Below are 24,841 nucleotides of genomic sequence, written 5' to 3' on the forward strand. Positions count from 1 at the left end.
GTTCCTAACACTAAACACCAGTGTTTTAGCTTTTGTGACAGGTCTATCATCCCAAACAGTGGAGAAAGCAGTAGAATGTTCATTCTCTCAAAATGAATTTTTTTTTTTCTTAATGGAAAGCATTTCAAATATCTTGTAGCTGTGCTAAGGCACATGAAGGACAGGGAGGTGATTCAGGACAGCCAGCACAGCTTTACCAAGAGTAAGTCCTTCCTGACCAACCTAGTGGTCTTCTACAATGGAGTAACTACATCAGTGGACAACAATGGACAAGGGAGGAGCTATATATCTCACCTATCTGGACCTCTGCAAGGCCTTTGACATGGTACCCCACAGCATCCTTCTCTCTAGATTGGAGAGAGATGAATTTGATGAGGGGACTGTTCAATGGATGAGCAGGTTGAGGGAGGTGATTCTGGCTCTCTACTCTGCTCTCATGAGACCTGACCTGGTGTTCTGAATCCAGCTGTGGGGTCCTCTGGACCTGTTGGAATCAGTCCAAAGGAGGTCATGAAGGTGATCAGAAGGCTGGAGCATCTCTCCTGTGAGGAGAGGATGAGCAGATTGGTGTTGTTCAACCTGGAGAAGACAAGGCTCCAAGGAGACCTTATTCTGACCTTGCAGTACTTAAAGGGGGCTTATAAGAAATATGGGCATAGATTTTTAATAGGGCCTGTTGTGAAGGACAAGTGATCTTACAGCTTTGAACTAAAAAGGGGCAGATTCAGACAGATAAAAAAGAGATTTTTTTTTTTTTGTGATGAGGGTAAAAAAACACTGGAACAAGTTACCCAGAGAGGTGATAAATGCCCCATCCTGGCATTCCTGTCAAAATTCAAGGCCAGGTTGGACACAGCTCTGAGCAGCTTGGTCTTGTTGAAGATGTCCCTGTTCATTACAGGGGGGTTGGACTAAACAATCTTTAAGTGTCATTCTGACTCTATGATTCTATCATTCCATCATTCTATGATCTGTATTTCTATTCTTTAAAAGAATATGTGAAACATAGAAGCAATTTCCCTTGTTCAATTGTGTTTTAAATAATGGCAGTGTCAACCAGAATTATAGAAGTCACTAAGATTTTGGATCCCACAGACTATCAAAAGGAGACCATTAGGTTCAAATGTCCTAAAATCTAATTATAACCTGAGAGAGTAAAACAACAAAGCATAAATTTGCAGACATAACGTGTGACCAAAAATTATTATTGTGTACCTTTGCCCTTTATTAAATGCTGCAGTGTGACAGGTCTTTAATCTCCATCTCCCCATGATGCAGAGCTGAACAGCCCAGCCTCGGCCCCCAGCTCGGAGAAGCAGAGCCCCATGGCCCAGCAGCACAGCCCCATGGCCCAGCAGAGTCCCCTGGCGCAGCAGAGCCCCGTCGCCCAGCACAGCCCCGTGGCCCAGCCTCCGCCTCCACAGCCCCTCCAGCCACAGGGACACGAGAACAGGTTTTGCATTTTCTCATGGTCTTCTTTTTTTTTTCTTTTTGCCCCTTGTATGTCAGTCTGGAGTCAGGAAGATATTTTTTGTGGTGGGTTGAATCTCTGGTGTATCATTTACCAGCCAATTTCTCGTGTGTAATGTATGCGTATACATTAGCAAATTTATCTATAATGGAAATCAAATGGTAGGGGGAAAGAAATTTTGTGGCCAGCTGTATTAAATGCTGTTTATATGAAAAGCACACACAGGCTGTGGGATGATACAAGTTTCTATGACCTCCAATCAACACTATTTAGTCTTTGTATTATTTTTTAGCATGTTAAACGTGGCTGATTACACTGACTGTCTTTATGCTAATCTTCAGTAACCAAGACATATCATCAAGATCCTCTTCCCCAAATGATGCTAGCTACAGGATTGCAACTTTTGTCTTCTGAAAATACTTGAGTTCACTTGTGATTCAGACACTACACCCTTTAATTCTCCTTGCTTAACAGATGTAGTACTTTCACTTGCCCAGAATTATTTTCTTTTAATTAGTCATACAAGGAAAATTAGTTTGCCTTATATTTTATTGAGTACTTTCTCCAAAAGTGATCACCTCCTGGAAGACATATATTTCTGACATAATTCAATATGAAGTTTTCACAAAAGTCATTTCATGCTATTGGAAGTCACTATTAAATATCTGCAAATTGGGAATTTTCAGATGGGAGAAGCAAACTATATTAATTAAAGTTCCAGAAAGAAATGCTGTAATAATTTTACTGAAAAGTGTAAGCTCTAATTGCTCATGTCACCATTTACATATTCAGCAAAAATTACAGTGCCTCCATCTGTGAATAAAAACATCATCTTCTGATATGCAGCTGTGGCCATATATTGGGAACCTGCCTGAAGATGACTCTTACTTCAGAAAAAGGCCAACTCTTGCTAGTTCACACAGTATTATTTTTCACTAGATTACAGCTGGTTTGTATAGCCACATACATTGTTTCTTTACCAAAATCAGATTTTAAAACTCTTTGGAATATTAACTAGGTTTTTTTTTTTACTTCCAATATTAAGGCTCAGTATCACAGTACGCCTCACAGTAAGTTTGTTCTCTATCTTCCTTTTACAGGATCATGATACTGAGTAAAGAAAGTAAGAGGCTTGCATGTATGCATGCAGGCCTACTAATCGTGGCGTCAGTCTATTTTAATCTTCTCAGAAAAGTCAAAGGGAAATAGTTCTGACTTTTTTGTGTCTGGTTAGTTATTCAGATTATTAAAACTATTGTGTAGGAAGATTAGCCATAATTTCACTGTAACTACATTAATAAATTAATGAAATTTTGAAACATATCAGAGAATTTGAAACATTTAAGTTCAGATTACCTTTTTTTATATATAAATCAACATAATCAAAAACAATGCTGTCATTTTTTAAGAGTGCAATTTTTGTAATCAATAAGTACATTTCAAAATCTCTTGCAAAGTCTACACATGTCTCTGTGTCTGTATGTGTCCATGAACAGACATGGTCACTTGGTTGACAGAAAACTTCTAGTCCATGATTAAAGCAGAATTTGAAATGTCTATTTCCTGTACAGGAAAGAAATATTCCCTTTGGCACCCAGGGAAGAGTGTAAGAACATCCACTCTGTGAACATTTTTGTTAAAATATAACCAAAACCACTATTACAGAATTACCTTGCTAAAAGTGCTCAGGAGTTTCTTTGTGCCTTCTTTAGCAGACCACATGGCTGAGATAGGGAAGTTTGCCATAAGGAATGCTCTTTACTTCACCCTGAAGTGCCATTATGTGCTGATTTCCATGTGCTAAGGGAAATTCCCATCTGAATAAAGTAAATAAGTAGGCACTGTATCTCAGAAAGTCACATTTTCTTTCAAATTTTAGGACCCATCTCCCTGTAACCATTTACCAGCTAAAGCAATATTTTACTTGTTATTAATTCCTCATAACCAAATTTATTTTCTTTTCACCTTGTGTTATTTCTGTGCATAACTACTGACATGAATTTACTGACATAGCGTTTAGCCAGATAGCATCATAGGGAGTGTATAATAGAAATAATACACACTGTAATAACAGATGTTATATCAAAGAATACCTTTCATTAAAAAGGTAACAGCTAAGACAAAGAATTTATCCTTTTTTAACCTTAAGAAGCTCACAATAATACTTTATGTCGATGAAAGGGGATATACACTGGACTGATATTCCACTTATTCTATAGAAATATTAATTTTGGAAAAAAACACTTTATAAACTCAGTGAATTATTTTGTAATGAGTAGAATGGGTGTTTTCACATGCAGTTTTGTCTTCAAAATAGGCAAAGTGGGAATCAAGATGCTTTTTCTGTTCCTGTCCCTTTGAGTCCAATCCTGATCTCACTGATACAAGCTGGAAAATTGCACAGTATGACCTAAGGGAAAATTGCTTATGCCCATGTTTCAGAAGCACTCACTGTTTTCGGATGCCTCGACTATTTACCCTTGAGAGTTCTGCTTCCCTGTGAAAACCTGTTCCGTGCAATTTTGCAGCAGGGCTTTCACGCCTCACTGTTGCATGCAATGCATATTCCTAATGGTCTGCTACTCTCTGAAACTGAGCCATTGTGCCTTCCTCAGCTACAGGTCAGAAGTAAAAGCCAGGCAGGATGTGAAGCCTGACATCCGGCAGCCCCCGTTTACGGACTACAGGCAATCCTCCACGGACTACCGCCAGCCCCCGCTGGACTACCGGCACCCGCCGGTGATGGACTACCAGCAGCCCCCGCCGCTCGACTACAGGCAGCCCCCGCTGATGGACTACAGGCAGCACTCCCCCGACACCAGGCAGTACCCCCTGTCCGAGTACAGGCAGCCCCAGGTACAGGCAGACACGCCCAGAGCACCCCTACCCACACAGAAGGCAGCAGGGTCTGTAGGGACGGGTCCTGGATGCTGGTAAGGAAGATGCCACTGTGAAAGGAGGAGACACATTAAAGGCTTTTACTCTGAGTTACTACTTCTCTGTAGAGGAAATTACTTCCAAACCATTAGTATTAATGTATTAATGTGTGTGATCTGTAAATTAACATTACATTTATAATTGCGTGACTGTAATGTTAAATAAATGCCATTTTTAAGGTACTGGAGAAATAAAAATTCTAACATAAAAAGCCTTTTCATCCACAGAGGGATTTTTTCATTCTTGACACGTATTCATTCATCAGATAGCGGGTGTACTTAGGTCAGACAGCATTTCTACAGCATTCTTGAAAATTAAGATTTTATCTAATTGGAATAAATAAATAAAGGAAGGAAAATCTTGACTGATAAAATTAAATTTCTGTTGGTAATAGTCTGGATGAGTAGAAGCTAGCCCATACAACTAGTTTCTTTGACATCAAGCATTATCTGACAAATTCAAAGAGATGATGAGTTAGGTGAAGAGTTATGGTATCTTGGACAAGACTCCTCTGATGACAGATATTTACTGACAGTTTTGAAGGTTGAGGATTTAGCTGAAAGTTCAGACTCTAAAAAAGACCTTCCTTTCTCCTTACATAAAGTCAGGAAAAAAAGAGGTCAAAAAGTATTAAACAGGAGACTGCAAACTTCTGGACAGTATATGCCGGAACCATGTATAGGTGATATGTCCATATTTTCAAAACCAGACACAAAAACCATATCAAGAAAAATACTGCAATTCCTAAATGGGATCCAGAGAACCCTGTGAAAATATTGTGCATTTCAGTATCTAAATAGCAAATCCCTATCCCCATGTGCATACCATATAAGATGCTTCTTAGCATCTCTCTAAGTGCTTGGGTTGGCTGTTTCTCAGCATCCCCAGTTAATTCTATAAACAGTAGACTGCCCAACCCAAGCTTGCTCTTTCTTTTCTCCTGCTCCCATGGACCTTGCACTCCTGGCTGACAATGGATCAGAAGCTACATCACAGTTTCCCTTCCAGACCTCTCAATGGACCTTTGCTTATATCAAGTGGATCAATACATTTTTGAAGAGATCAATTTTAAAGTTTTCTTGAATGCATCCCACAATGCCCATATAGTTAATTGTCTTTCATTTTGTATTTGTCTGTACAGGACTTTGATTATTTCACCGTTGATTTGGAGAAAGGAGCCAAAGGATTTGGGTTTAGTATTCGAGGAGGAAGGGAGTACAAAATGGATTTGTATGTGTTGAGGTTAGCAGAAGATGGACCAGCAGTAAGAAATGGAAGGATGAGGGTGAGTAAAATACATTGTGACATTTTCTTTTGACATTTACAGATATGTTTGGTGATGGGGTCAAAGGGAAAGCACTTTTTTCACCTGTGATCAGGTTTTAAAAAATAATGCCATATACCTCTTATAAAATAAGGTCATTCTTGCAGGGGTTCAAGAAATTAGTTGATACATATAGTAGATCCCTGTCATTTCTTTGCAAATAAATTTATTAATTCTGACTGATAATGCTTTTTACCATGTTATAAATTTTTGTCATTATTATTTTCACTCTTATCTTAACAACTTAAAAATCTCAGACAAAGTTTGGTGTTTCTTAAATAATAGCATAATTAACATTTGGGTCTCTAATCACAAAAGCAAAGTGATCACTATATGATAGGTATTAGATGACTATGAAACCTAAGACCTCATCTGTGCTGTTTTACTAATTTAAGCAAGTTGCCTTTGTATTATTTGCTAAATTTGTTTATTGATCTTAATCTTGTTTGTAGGGATCGTGATCTTAAAAAAAAAGCAAACACACAGTCTATATAGGAAAAAAAAACCGAATCAAAAATAGAGAAATAGAGACATTTAATCTGTCCAGGTGTGATAAAGACAAGGTATAAACTCATGCAGGCCTGCTGATACTTTGCAGAATTGTGAGTACACAAGAAGGAGAAGCAAAGAACGTAGGCAAGACTACCAAGAGTCAACATAAAAAGTAGTTTATGTATCTAATTAGTGCAGTCATGTTCAACCAATGTTTAGTTTCAAAGATGGGCAATGAAAATTGTCTTCTGTACAGTGGTAAGAACAGATTTTACAAATGTCATGGTTGTTACACTAATTTTGTTTCACAGTCTAAACAATCTGATCAAATTTGATGTCTTACTGAAAGAGCACTGTCTTTCTGTGTATAGCTCAGGAGTTTTGCTGTGCTTCAAATGACTCTTACCTTGGCCACTTGGTAGAACTGCAAAACTCAGCTAATCCTCAGTTGTATCATGGAATGCAAGCCCCTGGCACTGGCAGCAGCAGCAGAAGCAGTCCCTGTGTCAGGAAAGCCAGTGGGGCAGTCAGGCAGGCAACTGGTAATGGAGATATACTCCCACTGCTTTTTTTGTGTGAAATACAGGTGATTTTGTGCTGCAGCTGGAACTTTAGCTTTAGAATATCTTCTCTGGTGTTCATTCCTTCCTTTATTTTAGTATTATCATTGTCTGTTGCTCTTAATGAGAAGCAATATGCAAGATGTACATTAGTAGCTATAATGTGATTAAAGATGGAGAAAAAGCTGTGCTTTTAATAAGCTCTGGAATCACATGTTTGGAAACATATGGCTAAGAATACAGAAAAAAAAAAGAACACCTTTGAAGAGGGTTCATTTCAAATAATAACCTGTATTAGATACAAAATGAGCATTAAAATCTGTGCATCATTTAAACAAACTAGTACTGAGAAGTGTAGTTAGATTATTCACTTTGTGAATAGCCAAAGTATAGAAAGTATTTAGCCAAAGCATAGAAAGTATTTAGCATGAATATGGGTTGGGTTTTTTTCAACTGCATTTGTAAAAGTTCTGTATGCTTTAAGGAATACTGCTAATGTAGTTTCTAAAACATCTTGGTTTAAAACTTTTTCATGGTAGTGGCCATTTTTTCATTGTATAGCCACAACATATAGCCTAACATAATAAGTGTTATTCTGCCAGATAGCTGCAATTGGGGGTTTTCCTCTGCTTTAAAAGCATCATTCTTTGGATCCAGTTCTGCCATGCATCCTTGTCACTGTGTCTTCTCTTTTATTCTCCTGCCTCACAGACATTTTAACCTGACAAATGGGTTTGGAATGTGAAAGGTTCTTATATTCAGTGACCTGTGACTGATGGACAGCAGAAGCTCAAGAAACAGCTTCAAAACAAAAATAGAAGCAAACAAAAAAAATGTTAAAAGAAATATATTAAGGAAGGTGGGCAAAGGAAGCAGAGTTCTGTACCCACATCTCCTTTCCTAAATTTACATCAGCTGTTAACAATGCAGGTTCATTCACACTTCTTGGCTGGTGTTGCATCTCTGTATCTCTCTGTTTGACAGGCACACCTCTGCAGCAAAACATGCAAAAATCAGGGCAGTGCTTCTTGCTTTAGATACCATTGTCCTTAAAGACATGATTCTCTGATCCTAGGCTTTTAGCACTGAGGATAGCAAACCATGCTTTTCTGAAGGATCTTTCCAGAACACTTTCCAGCTAAGAGTCATTCTGATAACCTGCTTGTCTCCATTATTGTTTTGCTTGCTCTTTCCTCCTCCTTGAGCAGCCTTCTTTAATTTCACTAAAGCTTTACAGAGAAACATTGAAGCAGATAGCACAAGGTGCAGGTTATGCTTATAAAAAGAAATAACACATACAACTCCAGCCCTATTTCCACTCAAGAAACCGAGAAAAGAAAAAGAAAACCAGTTAAGTTGTTGTAGAAAATAGATCATATAATGAAACATGTTACCTGCGGGGCACTTAGATGTAATAAGCAAACATATTCCACAAATAACATTTTGTTTTCAATCTACATGTAGCCACCAAAAGTCCTAATAGAGACTCAATCATATTGATACAAAGCTCCCTATTTTACAGAAATAAATAAAATAATCACCTTAAAGTAATAGAGCTGAAGCTATACTAGTGGTTTTATAAAATTTTATAATTGATGAAATGAAATCTCAAACTGAAAACAGCTCTGGGTGGGGAAGTCAAAGTCTGTATCTTTACTCTATTAGTGGGCACTGCAAAACCACAGTGTTGGAATGAGTCCCAACAGCTATATTCTACTTGGACATGTGTTTAAAAAAATCTGAGTCCACCACCACACATTCAAAAGATTCTAAGGTCTAAAGACATGTAAAAGTGGTAGGCATTACAGATGCAGAGGATATTAAAGTAAAACCTATGATTATAGGAAAACAGATGTAAATGAATGGAGCTATCTCTTGTAAAAGAAAAAAAAAGTAGATCCATTACTGAGGAAGGTAAGTATGGAAGGAGTACAATATGCCAATAATAGCAAAGAGAAATTGAACAAGAAAGCAATGATAAAACAAGATGAAGAAAGTGACATCAAAATCAGGACATCCTTATGAAGATTTCAGTTTGATCTTCAGGCTTTTATGAACTTCAGTGAGACTTGTGAACAGACAGAGAACAGACTCACAGAACAAGCCCAAGAAGTGATGATATTCCAGTGGCCCTGCCAAAACTGTCTGGATTTGTAAATATTGATGTAAGAAGGAAAGAAATATTATGAAGTTCATTATCACATCACCATTTCCAGTCATAACTGGATTATTATTCTGGTCTCTCTTCCTACTGGGGATGGCGTGCTAGGCACGTTGTGTTTTTATTGGAAACAAATTCACTAAGGAACACCCCATTTTAGGATTACAAGATCTAAAGTAGTCTTTAATTGAACTTCATGACAGATGAAGCTTTCTGCTTTGATGTTATGCAGAATTGTTCTGGGAACTGGAAAGGTGGAAGAGCACTGAGTTGATGTCATACAGAGTTCATCAGTTTTCCAATCCTATTGCTCTTTGACTCAGGGATCCCTTTCTGCCAGCCTAGATAGACACAGCACTAAGTCTTGAAGTTCAACAAATTATTCCCTTAAAAGCAGGTTTAAACTTTCATGGTCTTGTTACACTTAGTCATGGAACCTTCACATGCACTGAGACTTTTACTTGAGCCCATAGACTGCAGAAAGCCCAAGCATGTATCTTAGTTTAACCTGGATTCATCTATCACTAGACATGGGAAGGAAATGCACATCAAAGGACCCAGAGGTCTACAGGAAACTGATTCTATGCATGCATCCTCTGCCCACGTGGTTGTTAAACTATTCTCAACTAGTGTTGGAGACCCACAGCCATAAGTGCAGCTTTGTATAAAATCATATGTCAGATCATACGCCACAATTAACTGTGGCAAGACTTTACTGCAATTTATGGGTAAGATATATGGCAGTCTCCTCTCTCACAGGAGACTGCTGTAAGAGAGAACCTATCACTACACTGGAATTAAATACTGGTGTATTTATATAGATGTATAAAATGTATGTAATGTATGTAAATACAGACTTAATTCTGACAGCCGAGCAGGGAGCAAGCTACAGTGGCAAATTCTGAAAAACCTACCTATGTCTGTGCTCCATAAGACAAGGATGTATTAAAATAACCATGAAAAAAGTTTGGAGAACTATTAGTGCCTTTGTTATCTTTTCCCAGACTGGCAGACATCTCAGCACATCAGGATTCCATTTCTCAAGCAATCCTAACATCAGGGAAATCCACTGAAAGTAGTTGGTGATGGCAATGTTAAGAATAAAGCTGCAATGCCCAGTCTCAGAGTAGGGCAAGAACATGGCACACACACTGTCAGTGACAGTCATGTTGAGTTGAATCTGTCACCAGAGATGAGGGACGTAACACAGACAATGTGGAGCACAGTCCCCACAGCCTTTGAAGATTCTGACACTACTGGAAACAATTTTACAGGTCTATTTAGATAAGGCTCATGGTAACTTATATTTTATTCTTCCTCATGCTGAGAATAATGATTGGCAGAGTTCTGCTTGCAGATCTCTATCCCTTCCTGTCTTAGAAGGAAGGGATAAGTTCCTTACTGCTCTCAGGGGGATTGTTAAGCATGGTCGTAGTGTTTGCTAGACATGAGATAGGATCAACAGATCTCTTATTGCCTTGAATGGTATCTCCAGCAGCCAGCAGGTTTATTGAAACCAGTGTCAAACAAAGAGACTGTGGCTGAGGGCTGCAAAGGTACAGAATAACATTAAATTCTTGAAGAATGAGGGTGAAATGTGCTTTTTTTTATAGACAGTGTACATCTGTGCCGTTTTGTCACTTTGTGAGCTACATCCTTTTTTTACATCTTCCACAAAAGCCATACATCTCACCTCTGACATCTCTAGTTTCGTTGTCTTGTCAACTCATTTTTCTCAGTCCTCATGCACCATTTAGCCCTATCTCCAGCTTCCTCATGTTTCCTTATGCTACATTATTTTTCTCATTTTATTGCATATTTTTCTTATATTTTGGCAGGACAGACATCTGAAATCCAGGCACAGCAGAATTCTGTATCTTTCATGCTCTGCAGTTCTGCTTTGACTCTTCAGTCTTTTTTCCTGTTTGTTGCATTTCTGTGGTTTGCATCCCTCTTTTTTGTTTTAGTTGTACACAGCTGGAGATATAACCAGGCACAATGGACAGGAGGCTCCTATAGCATCTATTGTGAGCTTCTATGTTGTTGCATAAGAGTCTGTGTGGCCTTGCTTGGTTGTTCCAGCTTGCTGAGTGATCATTGCAGTGATGCTCACACCAGCAACTAATCTATGCTGTGGTCAGGTTCATGGCATTCTGCAAATCAGCACAGGTTTTGTATTTAATAATTCCCCATAATAATAAAATTCACACCAATCTTATTTTGCTTATTCAGAAACCTTCATCCACCCACACCAAGAGTTATTCCTAGCAGAAGGGGAGAGCTGGGTTTCCAAGAGCCAAGGGTCAAAAAAGACAGGCAGAAAGAGGGAGTCTGTCTCTTATTTGGAAGGAAACAGAACTAAAGTTTCAAATCATGGAGGACATAAATATTAAATTTAAAGCTGCTGTCAAAACCCATGTATGAGCATTTGGCAACATTCAAAACTGGCATTTTCCTCTTTGTTTGCAAAAGAGTTATGGAGCTCCTATCAAACTCATAATATGATAGTAAAGCCCTCTCTTGAGCCCTCTCTTAAGTCCCCTTTGAAAAGTCTGGAGTCCAAGCTTCTGAGCAGTAGGGTGGCATATAATAGTTGGCTATAGATAACTATTCTCACAGAATTAATTTGTCACCATTAAGACTCTTCAGGCTTCTCAAAAGAGCAGGTGGTATGTAGGCATCTGGGCTCTCTAAATGCTGTACAGCTGTAGAGTTTAACAAGGTACCATAAACCTTCTCCCTGCAATATGACACTTCCAAACATCTCAAGTCAGGGCACCCTGAAATCACTTAAATTGTTCAGGGTTCAGTGAATAGATAGTCAGAGGTGAATTAATTAGGATCTTACAGTGCTTGGAAAGTCTTTTATACCATGCAAATCAGAAGTCTCTCTCTTGTTTCATCGTGGTGCTTTTTCTATTTCACATTTCTTTATTCCTAGATGTTGCACACATTTTACTTGGTGTTCATCTAGTCACTTAATCACTGTATTCCTTTTTTGCAGCCCTTGATTTTTAGGTTATTAGTAGATCAGTCGTCTGTTTCCACCAAATAAGGAATCATTCCCTTTCTGAGGCTTGGATGTAATATAACTTCCATAGATACTTTTAAAAAGTCTATATTAACATGTGCAAATATCCTCATTCTTTTTTTAAATTATTTTTCAGTTGCTGTTGTCTTGCATCTCAGAGATGACAAAATCCAACAGAAATGCCTGGACTACCACATACCATTTTGTTAGATTCCTACTGCACAACCAAATTTTGCACCAGAAACCACATGCAGTTCCTATAGTTTCATACACAGGAACCTTCTAACATTTGTGATTCTGGTCTCCATACATTATTACTGAATTTCTTCAGTCCATCCAGAACAAAGTCTTTGCAGGGTTATCTCAGCTGTTGGTAGTCCTGTTGCTAAAGGAATATGGAAAATGGGAAAATATGAAAAGCACTGCTCATCAACAGGACTGATTGTTTTCTGTCAGTGATCATCAAATCTAATCAAAGCTTAAAAGGAAGAATGAACAATTTCTTACTCTGCATTAAATGGAAATCCTTGAAATCACTTTGCCATGCAGACACCACAATCTGCACTGACTCCTCACTTGTGTAGAGCCTCTCTGAGATTTCCTGTTAATGAAGAACAGAGCATCTATTTGGGATGCTCCATCAGTGATTGGTCCCACATTAAAGGATGATTTTCTACTGTCTGCAGTGGAAAACACCTAAGGTTGCAATCAGTAAGTACAGTTAGCAAGAAGTAGCTCAGCTCAGCTTGAGAGTGATTAGAGCAAAAAGCATTAAAAATAGAGAGAAACAGTTGTCACATAGTAAAGAGAGTAGGTGACAGATATCCAATCAAGAAAGCTGCAGCAAGGAAACAGGAAGAATGAAGGAATAGCTTGATCAGACATGCGTTTTTACAAACATTTAAGGCAATCCAAACATCCAAAAATGAATGAAGGACTTAGCAGTTTAATCTTTAATTTCTGATATAGCATATTTTAGAATCCTATTTTAGATTGAAAAGAAAGAACAAGACTGACATACTGCTGAGTGATTCATGAAAATCCTCAGGTTCTCCAGGTGCTAAAAAGCAGTGAAGTTTTATGTTCATAATATTGGAGGAAAGTGGACATTGCTGCTGGGAAGCCTGTTTGTGAGTCTGCTCTAGTCACTGCAAACACAAAGTTAGGAGGAGCAGTGATATGTCCTAAGAGCCAGAAAGGTCTTCTCCACGTGGTGTGCTGGTCCAGAGGGCTTGAGAAGGCTGTCAGAAACCTCACTGAAAAGTCACTAATATTTGGAATAATCCCACAGATCACGGGCAGAAGTACACTCCAGGAAAATACAGTGCTCCACCAGCAGCAGCTTGACTGCACACATCTGGAAGACAAATGCCCACAGAGTGATTCATGCCAGTTAAGCAGCCCATCTTTTCTACATAAGTAGCACTTACTCTTAAAACCTTCAGCATACCTGGCTTACTTTATGCAGTAATATAAATCTTACCTTCATAATAAGCGTTCAGTGAATGTCAACACTGTCATTTCAATGGAACAAAAAGACAGATATTCTTAGGCCCATCCATTTATTCTGTGATTTGTGATCCATCTGAACAGTACAGGAAGATGTTAGCTATGCTTCCTTACCGAACTGCATGTCCCTTTGGGGTAATCTAACTCACACTCCAATTCCCTACTACATACATCACTGTCCAACCTCACTTGTGGAGGAAGTAGGTGTGATTGATCTGACCTCAGAGAATTCAACTGGGGTACTCAAGCCTGTGAGCTGGATGCCAGCCTGTGGCAAGAGGAGCTCAATGCCGGGTTAGTGTAATTGGCAGAACTCAAGGAAGAATATATTGACATGCAGACATAAAGCTGATCAAAATGCTACTGTCTGCACAACAAAGAAATGCAAACTGAGGCCCTCAGGGATCCTGAATATATTTTGACAGTATAAAAGCTTAATAAATCAAGAGCCAGTTAACTGTAGGTGAACAATTATTCAGCATTTCTTCAAAAATCTGTGTGTTTTTAAGAATTTGTTTGCAGAAAGGTAAGGGTAAGGAGTATTCCTCTCACACAATTAATTAAAATCCTTCTTACAAAAATGTATCCAGTTTGGCACATTCAAAACATCCCTCTCACTCTATGCCTAGTAGCAAAATCTTTCAAGCCAACTGTGGAAAAAAAAACAAGTTAATAATAGTGATAAAAATAGTTAAGTATTAAATTTAAAGACTAAAATACTTAGTTGGCAGGCAGGCATCTTATTTAAATCTGGGGTTTATGGAATATTTATGAAGGTTTTCAGGTCTAAAAAATTAATTAGCCCCAACTTAAAAATTAATAATCAAGTGTTAGGAAACAAATGAGCACACCACATGATGCTGCTCTGATAATTAAAACAATTTGTGCAGCAACAGGAGTGACATAGGCATCGACTTCTCTTCTGAGTTTTCCCGAATCATCACCAGTGGAAAATGGGAGAGGTCATCTCTCAAGGTAAAAGGATAGATATGAGGCCCATTGCTATGGCCCACCAGCCTAGTACCCTCATTCCAACAAGGACAAGTAAAGGATAGTTAGAAAAGGAATGTAGGACAAGTATGAAATTATTCTTCACTGCATATAATATCCAAGACACTGTCAGTCAGGAGTTTATATATTTATATTTATATATTTTATATGCAATTTTTATATAGTGTTAGGACTATTTTCAACTACTTATTTGAATGTATTCGTGCTTTTGACATTTCAGATATAATGTGTCAATGGATTCTAAGTCAAAGTGCCTGCATTTTTTGAAAGAAAATTCCTTTTTTTGTTTGTAATTACAATATAATGTTACTTCATCATTCTGCATATCATTCTTTATTCTATTGTTCTATATCATGTACCGAACCTCACCAGTCTATTTCATCTTGCATCAAAAGGGAGCTGTTCTTTACCTCTAACCAGCCTCATTGGCCTCCTCCAAACCATTTCTCAATGTATCACATTCATTTGGAGACAGAAGCACCAGCACAAGTTGCAGTTTTCAGGATATCAGTGCTCCTAAATGACACAGTGATGTCCTCTCCTTTATTCTCCACTTTTCCCCTAGCAGCTGGTATTCTGTTTGGAGTTTTGGCTGTGCTGACATTTTCAGCTTAGTGAGCTAAGCACAAGGACAGGGAGATCTGTCTTTTCAGGGGTGATGGCTGATTCAGAGTGATGGAGTATGTCATCTTCCACATGTACTATACCTGGTTCTTAGCACTCAGCACCACTGGATTTCACGTGCTGCTTTAGCATACAGGATTGTGCCATCTTTTTTAGAGCTTATAAGTTTAGATATGACAATAGTGCATGGTAATGTGCTGTCTGAAAATCCTATCACCTCTTCCCCACACCATTTGCAAGTATGCTGAGCAGAATAATCACTGTGGTAAAGTCTTTTGATTGTGAAAATTGACCACTTATTTAAAGCATTTTTTCCTAGAATTTAATCTCCTGCTTAGAAGAACCTATTCTTTTTCATCCCACAGCAGAGCCTCTGTTGAAGACTTTGCTATTAAAAGCCTTCTGAAAATGTCAGTATACTAACCAGATCACATTAATCTATATAGTCATTGAGAGCTCCAGTGACCTGCAATAGATCTGTGAGGAATGGCTTCCCTCTACAATACCACACTGACCCTTTCCCACTATATCATCATTATCCATGTGCCAGCTAAGCCTCACCATCCTTATTGCTTCCTTCCATCTGCTCAATTGAACACGAGACCCGCTTGGTTACTTGCCAAGACTGTTCTTAAAGACTGGTGTCACACTTGCCACTTCCTGTTCCTTTGAAATTCAGCAATTTACTGATTTAGGCAGTAGATTATATCCTATAGCTACTACTTGAACAGCTTCATATCCAAATTCCTTTAGAACTGAGGATAAAAGTCATCTGCTTCTGGTGGTGTCTCACTATCTGTTTCATCAGTCTGCTATAAAATCTTTGCCATGGACCCTGCTGTTGGAGTCAGTTCCTCACTCAACCCTGCAGTGAGCAGACCCTCTGCAGGAGTTTTGCTGCCCTCCTCTTCAGTGAAAATTGATGAAAAGAATTAATCTGTTTTCTGCAGTCTTTTCTACCTTGTGCCCAAACTGTCTTTTGAGATCTGACAGACTCCATGCCTATGGTGTGCTTGAAAATGTCTTCTTAGATCTTACATTTCAGCATTTTTCCTCCTCAAAATCTTTTTGTGGTTTCATCTTTATCTTGTTGGAGTTTATGTTCTTTTCTCTTTTGCTGTGTGGATGCAACTTTGGATGAAGGAATCTCCATGCTCAGGTTTCTCTGTTGGATCTATAAAATCAGCTTGTCACACCTTGAAGTTGCTTTGCTTTTGCCTGATAAGAACTGCCAGAGACCATCAAGAAGATACCAGAATATTTTCTTCTTCCTTTTCATAGTCTCTATTGGTTCCCATCCCTGATTGGAATGGTGGAATAGATGTTATTAATATTACATTATGCCACAATGAGTTATCCTACCTCTGTTTTAAAAAAGTAATAGTGTATCTAATACAGCAGGGCAGTGCAATTTCCTTTTATTGTTAACAGCTTTATTTCACATATTCATGGATTATTTTGCAGCAATGTTGTGAAAGGCATCAAGTGTACTGTCGTACCAGAAATCCACTGCTGTCTTTTCAGCCCTCATGACTGGAAACTCCATTTTCCCCTCTTGCTCACCCCACTCTTAGCAAACAATCGGGCATGCACATTGTCCTCTTTCCAAGATCTCTTTCCCAAACAGCACTACTGTTCCTCTCTCTCAGGGAAAGGTGAAAAAGTAAAAAGAAAAAAGTAGAGCTCCTGCTGAGGAGTGTTGTGAAGGCCTTTTCTTGTTCTGCACCATGTCCTGTGGACCCTCTTTCCCCCTTCTTTTGGGCAGGACTCAAGACCATCTCTCTGTGGGGACAAAGGGCCCAGCATTTCCAGGGGTGAGAAGCCCCAACTGCTTATATAGCTGGCTGGCCACAGAAAAAAACACTTTTTCACGCCAAACTTTTATGTGATTGGTTCAAAAGTAGCGTGGGACATGTTATTGTAGTTCCCCCAAAGAGAGATACCATGTCTCATGCTGTGATATCCAAGCTGACATACCTAAAATGCACTGGAGGGAGTCCAAGATTACCAAAACCCCACAGCTTTGCTCAGGCTGAGTATTACACCTGGGATTTCCATTCTCTGCTGTGAGGAGATTTGCACAGCACAGATCCAGCCTGTGCCTAACTCCAGGCAATGATACTGGAGCTTGACAGCACTTGGAAATTCACCAAAATAGATACTCTGGAATTGCCTTTTGGTCTCCAAGTACAGACATTTTTTCAGCCTTTTGGACCAATTGACAGCAACAACCACAACAAATAACATGTAGAAATGTTTCAGTTATAAAAATAGAATGCTCATATAAAAATAATTAAATGTGATTTGTCTCTTTCCTGAGGTTTAATTAAAAAATGCATTAAAAAATGACAGATAGCAATGCCCTCCACATGAATCATTTGAGGCTGCTTTTATCATTAGATTTACCATGGACTGAAAATGTGCATACACAATTAATTTAATTTCATGCAGCTGGGAACCACGCACCTGCTTAGAGACTGTTCCTTACGCACCAGCGGAGGCAAACCTACACAAGGCTCTCATCCGTAGTTTAAAAGCACACTCAAGCAAGGAAAACCTCTTTACTACATTAAAGCTATATGTGTTTCCCTTCTGGTTCACCCTGCTTCTGAAACTCTGTTTGTGTGTATGGTTGGCTTTTTTTAACAAGACCAGTAATAATTGCTTTAAAATAGGGCCAGAACAAAGGCTCTGCAGATAAACCCACATGTACTTGAGGCACTTTATTCTAATGATTTGGAGAAGCTTTACAATTTTCTTTCTAATTAACCTATCAATAGCAATGTTACTTAAACATTCCTTAGGAATATTATCTTCTCATTATTGCCAGAAAACATGTTGCCCAATTTTATAGCTCAGTTGTTCTTACACATGGATGGAGCATCTGAATTAACTTGAACTGAAACAGATTTTGTAAAGAAACATTTTCCATACACACAAACTACTTTCATAATTGCAAATAAACCATTAATATACAAATTTTAAAACATTAAGGGGTTGAAGCATTCAGTGTTTACTTTGTGCTTTCACATTGTAAGAATATAATAGAGGAGCGTTCTGCTTACCAAGTGGCATTGGGTTAGGAGGAGAGCCAGTGGGTTTGGGTAGGTATTTATCCCTAACAGCATGGAAACTCAGCAAGGGTCATATTCTTCAGGAAGAAAGAAACACAACTCAAAACCAATGTGAATAAAATGTCCAGATGCATAGCTGCAAAGAACACGTTTCTTCAGAATAAATACAGCTTGGGCAGCAGCCAGACAGGCTTCCCAGGCTGTCTCGCCAACGTGCTTCACCCTTCAGCTGAGAACATCTGGAGAACACAAAGGTAGATCACTCCTGCTTTGTAGTCTTTGCTGGAGATCACCAGAAAGGTTAAAAAGCAGAGCTGATGCCAGCCTGGGGAGTGTCCACATGCAGGGCTTGCCTGTTGGGGCTGGGGAAGGGTACATGTATCTGTTTCACGTGTTTAAAGAAACATCAAGAACCGGAAAAAGAGAGGTCTACTGCCTAGTGAGAATGTGGAGATGGCTGAAATAGTCAGTGTTTCCTTTGTATCAGTCTCCATTGAGATGTTCACAAAAACGTCAACAAAGAAATTAGTATAAATCAGAATAAGGAGAAAACTGCTTAAAGCATACTCAGATTCAAGTTTGCAGAACTTGCTGATCTTCATGCATGCTCAATGACTAAGGTAAGGAAATTTATAGACTATTAGTAATTATGTCTAAAAATTCATGGAGGACAAGAAAGTCAGACTAGAGAAAGTAGAACATATATCCTATTTTTAAAGTCAAATAAATAAAATTTCCTTTAATTTTTGTGCTCAGAAATAATCTGTGACAAGTTACCAAAAAGTTGAGAAAGTTCACTGGCATGTGGATTGTGGAAAGCAAATCTTGTCACACCAGTCTAATTTTCCTTTCTTATGTCTGATTTTCATTCTTATTCCTATGTGGAAAAAGGGGGAGGAGAATGTACAATCTTCCTTTCACCTTTCAAAACTACCTTCTATGAAATTCACATAAAAAGGTTGAGGCCCTAGGTGGAGTCTCTTTTTACATGGTTACTGACAATAATTCCTCTCAAAGGCTGCTCTCAGTGATTTTCTCCTTAACAGTAATTACAAGTGTCATTCTGAGGTGTCTGGGATGAAGCCAACTCAGTCCAATATGCCATTAATAATTGGAGACCTACTGATAAATAATAAAATAAAATTTGCTGATGCCAGTGTGTCACTATTCATAGGGAGTTTAAAAAGACTTTGAGAAACAGACTGTTTCAAAATAAAAATTTTGTACTAAAGCAGTCAATCTGATAAAAGTCACTGAGGTGCACAGTGCTCAGTTTAGGGCAGAGAAATCAGATGCACAATGATAAATGTGAGATAACTGCTCAGAATCCAAACTGACCACAGGTTGCAAATCTGATGTGTTACAAAAAGGCAAAGAATTTGTTCTGTGAACATTATTAGTAAATGTGGAAAGAATGTTATCATTTTGATCTGTTCTACCTACCCTCCCACGTTCCTAATATCTTCAGTTTGGACACTGTGAACAGATATGGAAGGATCCAGAAGAGAAGCGTAGAGAAATGCTGTGTGGTATAAACTGCAGGAATCATCTTTTGAGCCTAAAAAGAGAAATGAGGATCCCATGTAACAGACTCTGATTTTATGTTTCCAATTAGCCCTGGCCTCACCTTGGTGTATCTTCAATATGTGGGTATATCTAAGATCCTCTTTAAAAAAATCACTGGATTTAGAAATGACAGAAATAGCTCCACAAATCTAAAAATTTATTCCAGAATAGAAAAGTTGAGGGAGAAAGCAACTTTGAATGCCTGGACAAAGAGAGCACATAGAGCAAGGTTTTCTCCCATATCAGCCATAAGAAAATCTACATCATGGAGGGGAAGGAAGGGAAGGTTATCAAGGTTTAACTGCAGGAAAAAACCAAGAATTGTACCTTACTGACACAGGGGGAACAGCTCCTCAGCCACGGTTTTCTCTTTGTATGAATTTCCACATTTGAATGCAAAGTCTAATTGAAGCTTTTCTCGAGGTAAGAGTGTTGACAACTTTTCTATGTTGTTTTCTCATCTAATCAGAGCTGGGCTTGTGCTGCAAAGGCTGTATAATTCAGCTGTACATCAGTCAGCCACAAGACACAAAAGCAAGGAACACAATTAACCCACTGCTCCTGCAACTATTCATTATAGCTCTGGTCTCACCCTTTCTGATGTAGATTTCAGAGCACCTAATTTTTGCAAACTTGTTTCTCTCCCCTCCTTCAGTCACATAACCAAGATGCTAGCCCTTTTTGTAAGCTTTCTCAGGTTGTTTGCACATAATATTTTAGAAGAACAGGAAATACCAAATCAACTACAATATTTTATTATGAAAGAAAATACCAAATGAGCTGCCTGCTGCCTACAGAGAAAATAAATTGTGAATTCACACAAATACAGAAAAGGTTACATTAATACAAGATAGCTCCTGCATAGTGACCAGTGAAAACAGAAGGAAGGCAAACAGCAAGGGGAAAATGTGACATTAACTTAACCTTTTTACATATTAAACTGTGTTAAAATCTTTCTGTCTGTCTGCTCTGGAGTGCAGAGGATTTTATTTGAAGGACTGTATATTCTTAAGCAGCTTCCAGTACTAATTTTAAAAGCTATTCATCAAGGAGTGTTAAAAACACTTCTTTCATTTGATCTAATCTGGCACTTCTCTCAAGATATGCTAACAAGAACATTTTAAATACCTTCTGCAAAATATGGTCTACCCAGGCAATGTACCACAAAAAAAAAAAAAAAAAAAAGCGCAAAAGCTGTCCTCAAGCATTCTGAAAACCTGACTTTACTTTTACAGGATTTCTATGGGGTTTAATTGTTTCATGACATTTAGAAACAGGTTTTCCCAACATCATTGAATTTTTCCTGTATTTGGCCTGACTAACATCCTTGTGAGGATGCTACAAATCCATCCTCTGTCTCTGTTTCAGGAGTGGTAACACAGATTTTCTCTTTTTGCTCCAAGTGTGTGAACCAACTGCATTCTCCAGAAGTCTGGGGGATGCAGAGAGCCCTGTATGGCCAGACCTGGGGGACATCTCACCGTGATCCAGAGAGCACCTGTGTCGTGTGTCAGTGTGGCCTGAAGGCTGTCAGAAATATTTTAAATTTTGCACTGCATGGTACAACCAAATGAATTTTTTTTAGAGAGAAAATCAGCTGAGGAAGAAATTTGCACTGCAAAAATAATCCTGCACAAAATAATTCTGATTTTTTTCCCCACTGTTAATACTGCAGCATTTACAAAGTGTAACAGCAAAGCTAATAGGTTTTAATTGGATCAATGGCTTTTCAGTTACACAAAGTATCAGCATAGATTGCATACAAGATCCTGGGACAATGCAGCTCCTATTGACAAATAAGAATTCTATGAATTCCTATTGAGAGGCACTGTCATAGTACTTCCACTAGCATTCTTTCTGTCTCTGAGCAAAAGTAGGACTAGATAACTTCTTGACATCCTTTCCTTTGATGCTAGGAGTTGTATTGACATTTCATATTGTGCACATTTATTTGGTAAATACTATATTTCAAACTCAGGAAAGAAGGAAAACCTCTGAAGGATTACACTCTGAGCTGACAGAAGTACAATTGGAGCAAAGAAAACATACAAAATAGAAGATATTTCAATGTCCAAGGCCAGCTAAGAGCTGGTTTTGTTAAGACAGTCTTGTAAGAGGGAAAGAAAGTGTGTGTCACCTTGAAGTCTGTATAATCTCCTCTCTAGGATGTGTAGGCATTGTTGTTTTAGTGTGGTGAAAACACACTGTGAGGAACCTGAAGGTGAACAGTGAGGCAGGTAAGATCCTACTGAGCAAATGTTTTCCTCTGGCACTGACAGATGATTGTGCTGACCCCCTCACCTGAGACTCTCATGCCCTACTCTTGGCTGCCATGCCCTGGACCTGCACCTCTGCCAGCACCAGGAGATCATCCCTCCTTCTGGGTTTCACTAAGGCTGCCCTTCCTAGGGGGCTGGGAGGCTTCTGCAAGATGCAAATCCCAAAGGCTGTGGTGCTGCTTACAGGAGGCTCATGTGTCACCTCCCTGTGTTGCTGGTTCCAAGCTCCCACAAAGGGGTCTCACTGCAGTCTGTGCAGCACTGCTCCCGGCATTGCTCTCAGCTGCTCTGGCCAGGCACAGCAGAAAGCAACTGCTCCCCTACTGAAGGAGAAGGCTTACAGCATGGAAAGCCAGCCAAAACCAAAACATGCAGGCAAAGCCAAGGAAGTTGGGATGGATGGGATGTGCAGACATCAGTGCCACGTTTAACTGCTGTAGAAAAAGAGCAGAAAAATAATCATGAAGCCAGCTCTAACTGGAAATCTGGCCAGGAGATGAGTGGCAGAAATCTATAATCAGAACCCTGGAGTCAGCTGCTCTAACTAGACAGCTCAGCCACAGGCTGTGCTTACTCCCAGCAAAAAGCTCCTGTGGTAAATAGTTCAAAGCATGCTCTTTGAGTTCCAGCAAACCTGCTTGTCCTGTGTCATAGCACTAACCTTTCTCTGTTTAATAGGGTGCTTGATAACGACTCTTAATTTGGTGCGAAACTTTACTACCGAGGTTTGGAAATTCAAATGATGGAAGTTTCTATTTGTGCTTTGAATCTCTCTTTTCTCTATGAAAACAGCAAGTGCATCAAAGTTCTTCTCAGGCTCACCCAACCCTGCATGTTGCAGAGTAGCACAGATAATGTTCCAGTGATTCCACCGTGCCAAGCAATTCAACAAAGCCTCTTAGGTGCAGAAGATGTGAGCAAGTTACAAAGGCATTACACTGATTTCAGCAGAAGACAAGCAGCATTTGATATACCATATTCAGAATCCACTTTGGAGGTTATTTGATCTTTCAGTAATGTTCCTCAGATAGACAGGAACAAATTTACCTTGATGTGTCTGTCTGTCATTCAAGTAACCTGTGATCCATTGAATATGTCTCTTCCTGAAACACTCATTTTACTGCAATTCTGTCTGACTCAATATTCTTCTTACCTGACAGGTAGGAGATCAAATAATTGAAATCAATGGAGAAAGCACAAGGGACATGACACATGCCAGAGCAATAGAGCTAATCAAGTCTGGTGGCAGGAGAGTGCGACTGTTGTTGAAACGTGGAACAGGCCAGGTCCCAGAATATGGTGGGTTTTCATCTTTACATTTTTATATGTGCATGACTCTATATAAATTAACTGTAATACTATTGAATTAAGTAGCAGTTGCAGATATTTATATATTGTAATTTCCTGGAGCACATTAAGTATTGCCTGAAGTGCTTACCTGTGTAGGGGTGGATTCACATGTGTGTGCATCGCTGTCATTTGCTGCCCTCCCAACACAGGCAGTGGCTTCTAAGATGTGCATTGGAGGAAGCACTACAAACCTCCTAGGGGACATCTCTGAGTGTGCTGGGAGTTGCTGATTTGCCCATAAACTCTCCTTTTCTTCCTTTACTGGAATTTCTTCCTTATTGGTACTTCTCTGCACATTTTGAGTCACAGCAGATGGTCTTGTTGCCATGCAATTGAGTGGCTCAGGTTGGAACTCTGAGCATTGTCAAGTACTCCTTTCCTTGACAACTTCACCCATTGTATTCTCTCTGACAAAATATATGGATGATCTATTAGAAGCCAGTTCTGAATTTAAAACATGAGATTTTGCTCATTGTGGTGAGAAAACAGGAGCCATTCTTCTTATATTTTGTTTCAGAGTGATTTCTGGTACTTTTTAAATGTTTCCAAAAGCTTGAGTCATTTAGACAATATAGAAAGCTTACTTCATAACTGAAATGACAATAATTTAAAAGAAATTATCCAAAGGTAATTTCAAAGATGAAGAATTTTTTTAAAAACTAAAATCAGGGCTTAATGTATAGTATGGTGTAACAATTTCATATATTTACATAAGGTCTATGATGTGCAACTCTGGGCCTTAACTCTCTCAGGAAAAGGGCTGCTTTTTAATGAAAACTCCTTAACTTCTTTATGCTATGAGGTCCAAACTCTATTAAACTTTTACTTTTACTTTTGAAGTTCCAGAATGCTTTCCCATTAGAATCAGAAATTACAGTCACATAAAAATTCAAATAGTTAGGCTTAACTATAGGTTCAGGTGAGCCTTTGTTGCCAACATAAATTCAATACCTCTGTTAAAGTCAGCTGCACTGAAAGTCAATTCTTTCCCAGCAGTCAATATACAAGGTAATTGCACTATTTTCTTCTCTAAACAAGAGCTAATTCTATGGCTAAACCAATACTCAGGACAGTGTCTGCTGCATTTTTTTACAACTTTAAGATCTTCTGAATAAAGGCAGAAAAGATGGGCCATAGCCCACTCATCTGGTAATAAAGTGATTTATACTTTTGGTGAATAGAAACAAAGCCAAAATGGCTTTCAGGGGCTCTGATAAAATCACACTAAGACATTTAATATCAATTTTAATGAGTGTGCAATCCTTTCAGAGAGACCTCAAACAGAAATTCAGGTCATCTCCAAAACTGTTTCATGGGAGAGGCGCATCATATGGCCAGGGCTGATGCAGTGATAGTAATCCTCAAACAGCAGAACCAATACAGGCAGTCCTCTGCTTCCTCAGAAAACAATTTAATCTAAGGTAGGCCCAGGAGGCTATGATGAGCAAAGAA

At 38.8% G+C, this 24,841-nt stretch overlaps 1 protein-coding gene across 13 annotated transcripts in view; it reads left to right on the top strand.

The window, feature by feature from the left end:
* Positions 1 to 24,841, top strand: part of MAGI2 (membrane associated guanylate kinase, WW and PDZ domain containing 2) — a 695,213-nt gene that overhangs the window by 648,777 nt on the left and 21,595 nt on the right. For all 13 annotated transcript variants that reach the window (XM_038153728.1, XM_038153732.1, XM_038153729.1 and 10 more), the window contains 4 exons: positions 1,279 to 1,453; positions 4,087 to 4,327; positions 5,550 to 5,693; positions 23,200 to 23,338. In XM_038153728.1, coding sequence (XP_038009656.1) covers positions 1,279 to 1,453; positions 4,087 to 4,327; positions 5,550 to 5,693; positions 23,200 to 23,338 — 699 coding nt within the window. The remainder of the gene's footprint in view (positions 1 to 1,278; positions 1,454 to 4,086; positions 4,328 to 5,549; positions 5,694 to 23,199; positions 23,339 to 24,841) is intronic.

Source organism: Motacilla alba, chromosome 1A, assembly GCF_015832195.1.
Source record: "Motacilla alba alba isolate MOTALB_02 chromosome 1A, Motacilla_alba_V1.0_pri, whole genome shotgun sequence".
NCBI classification, from domain to species: Eukaryota; Metazoa; Chordata; class Aves; order Passeriformes; family Motacillidae; genus Motacilla; species Motacilla alba.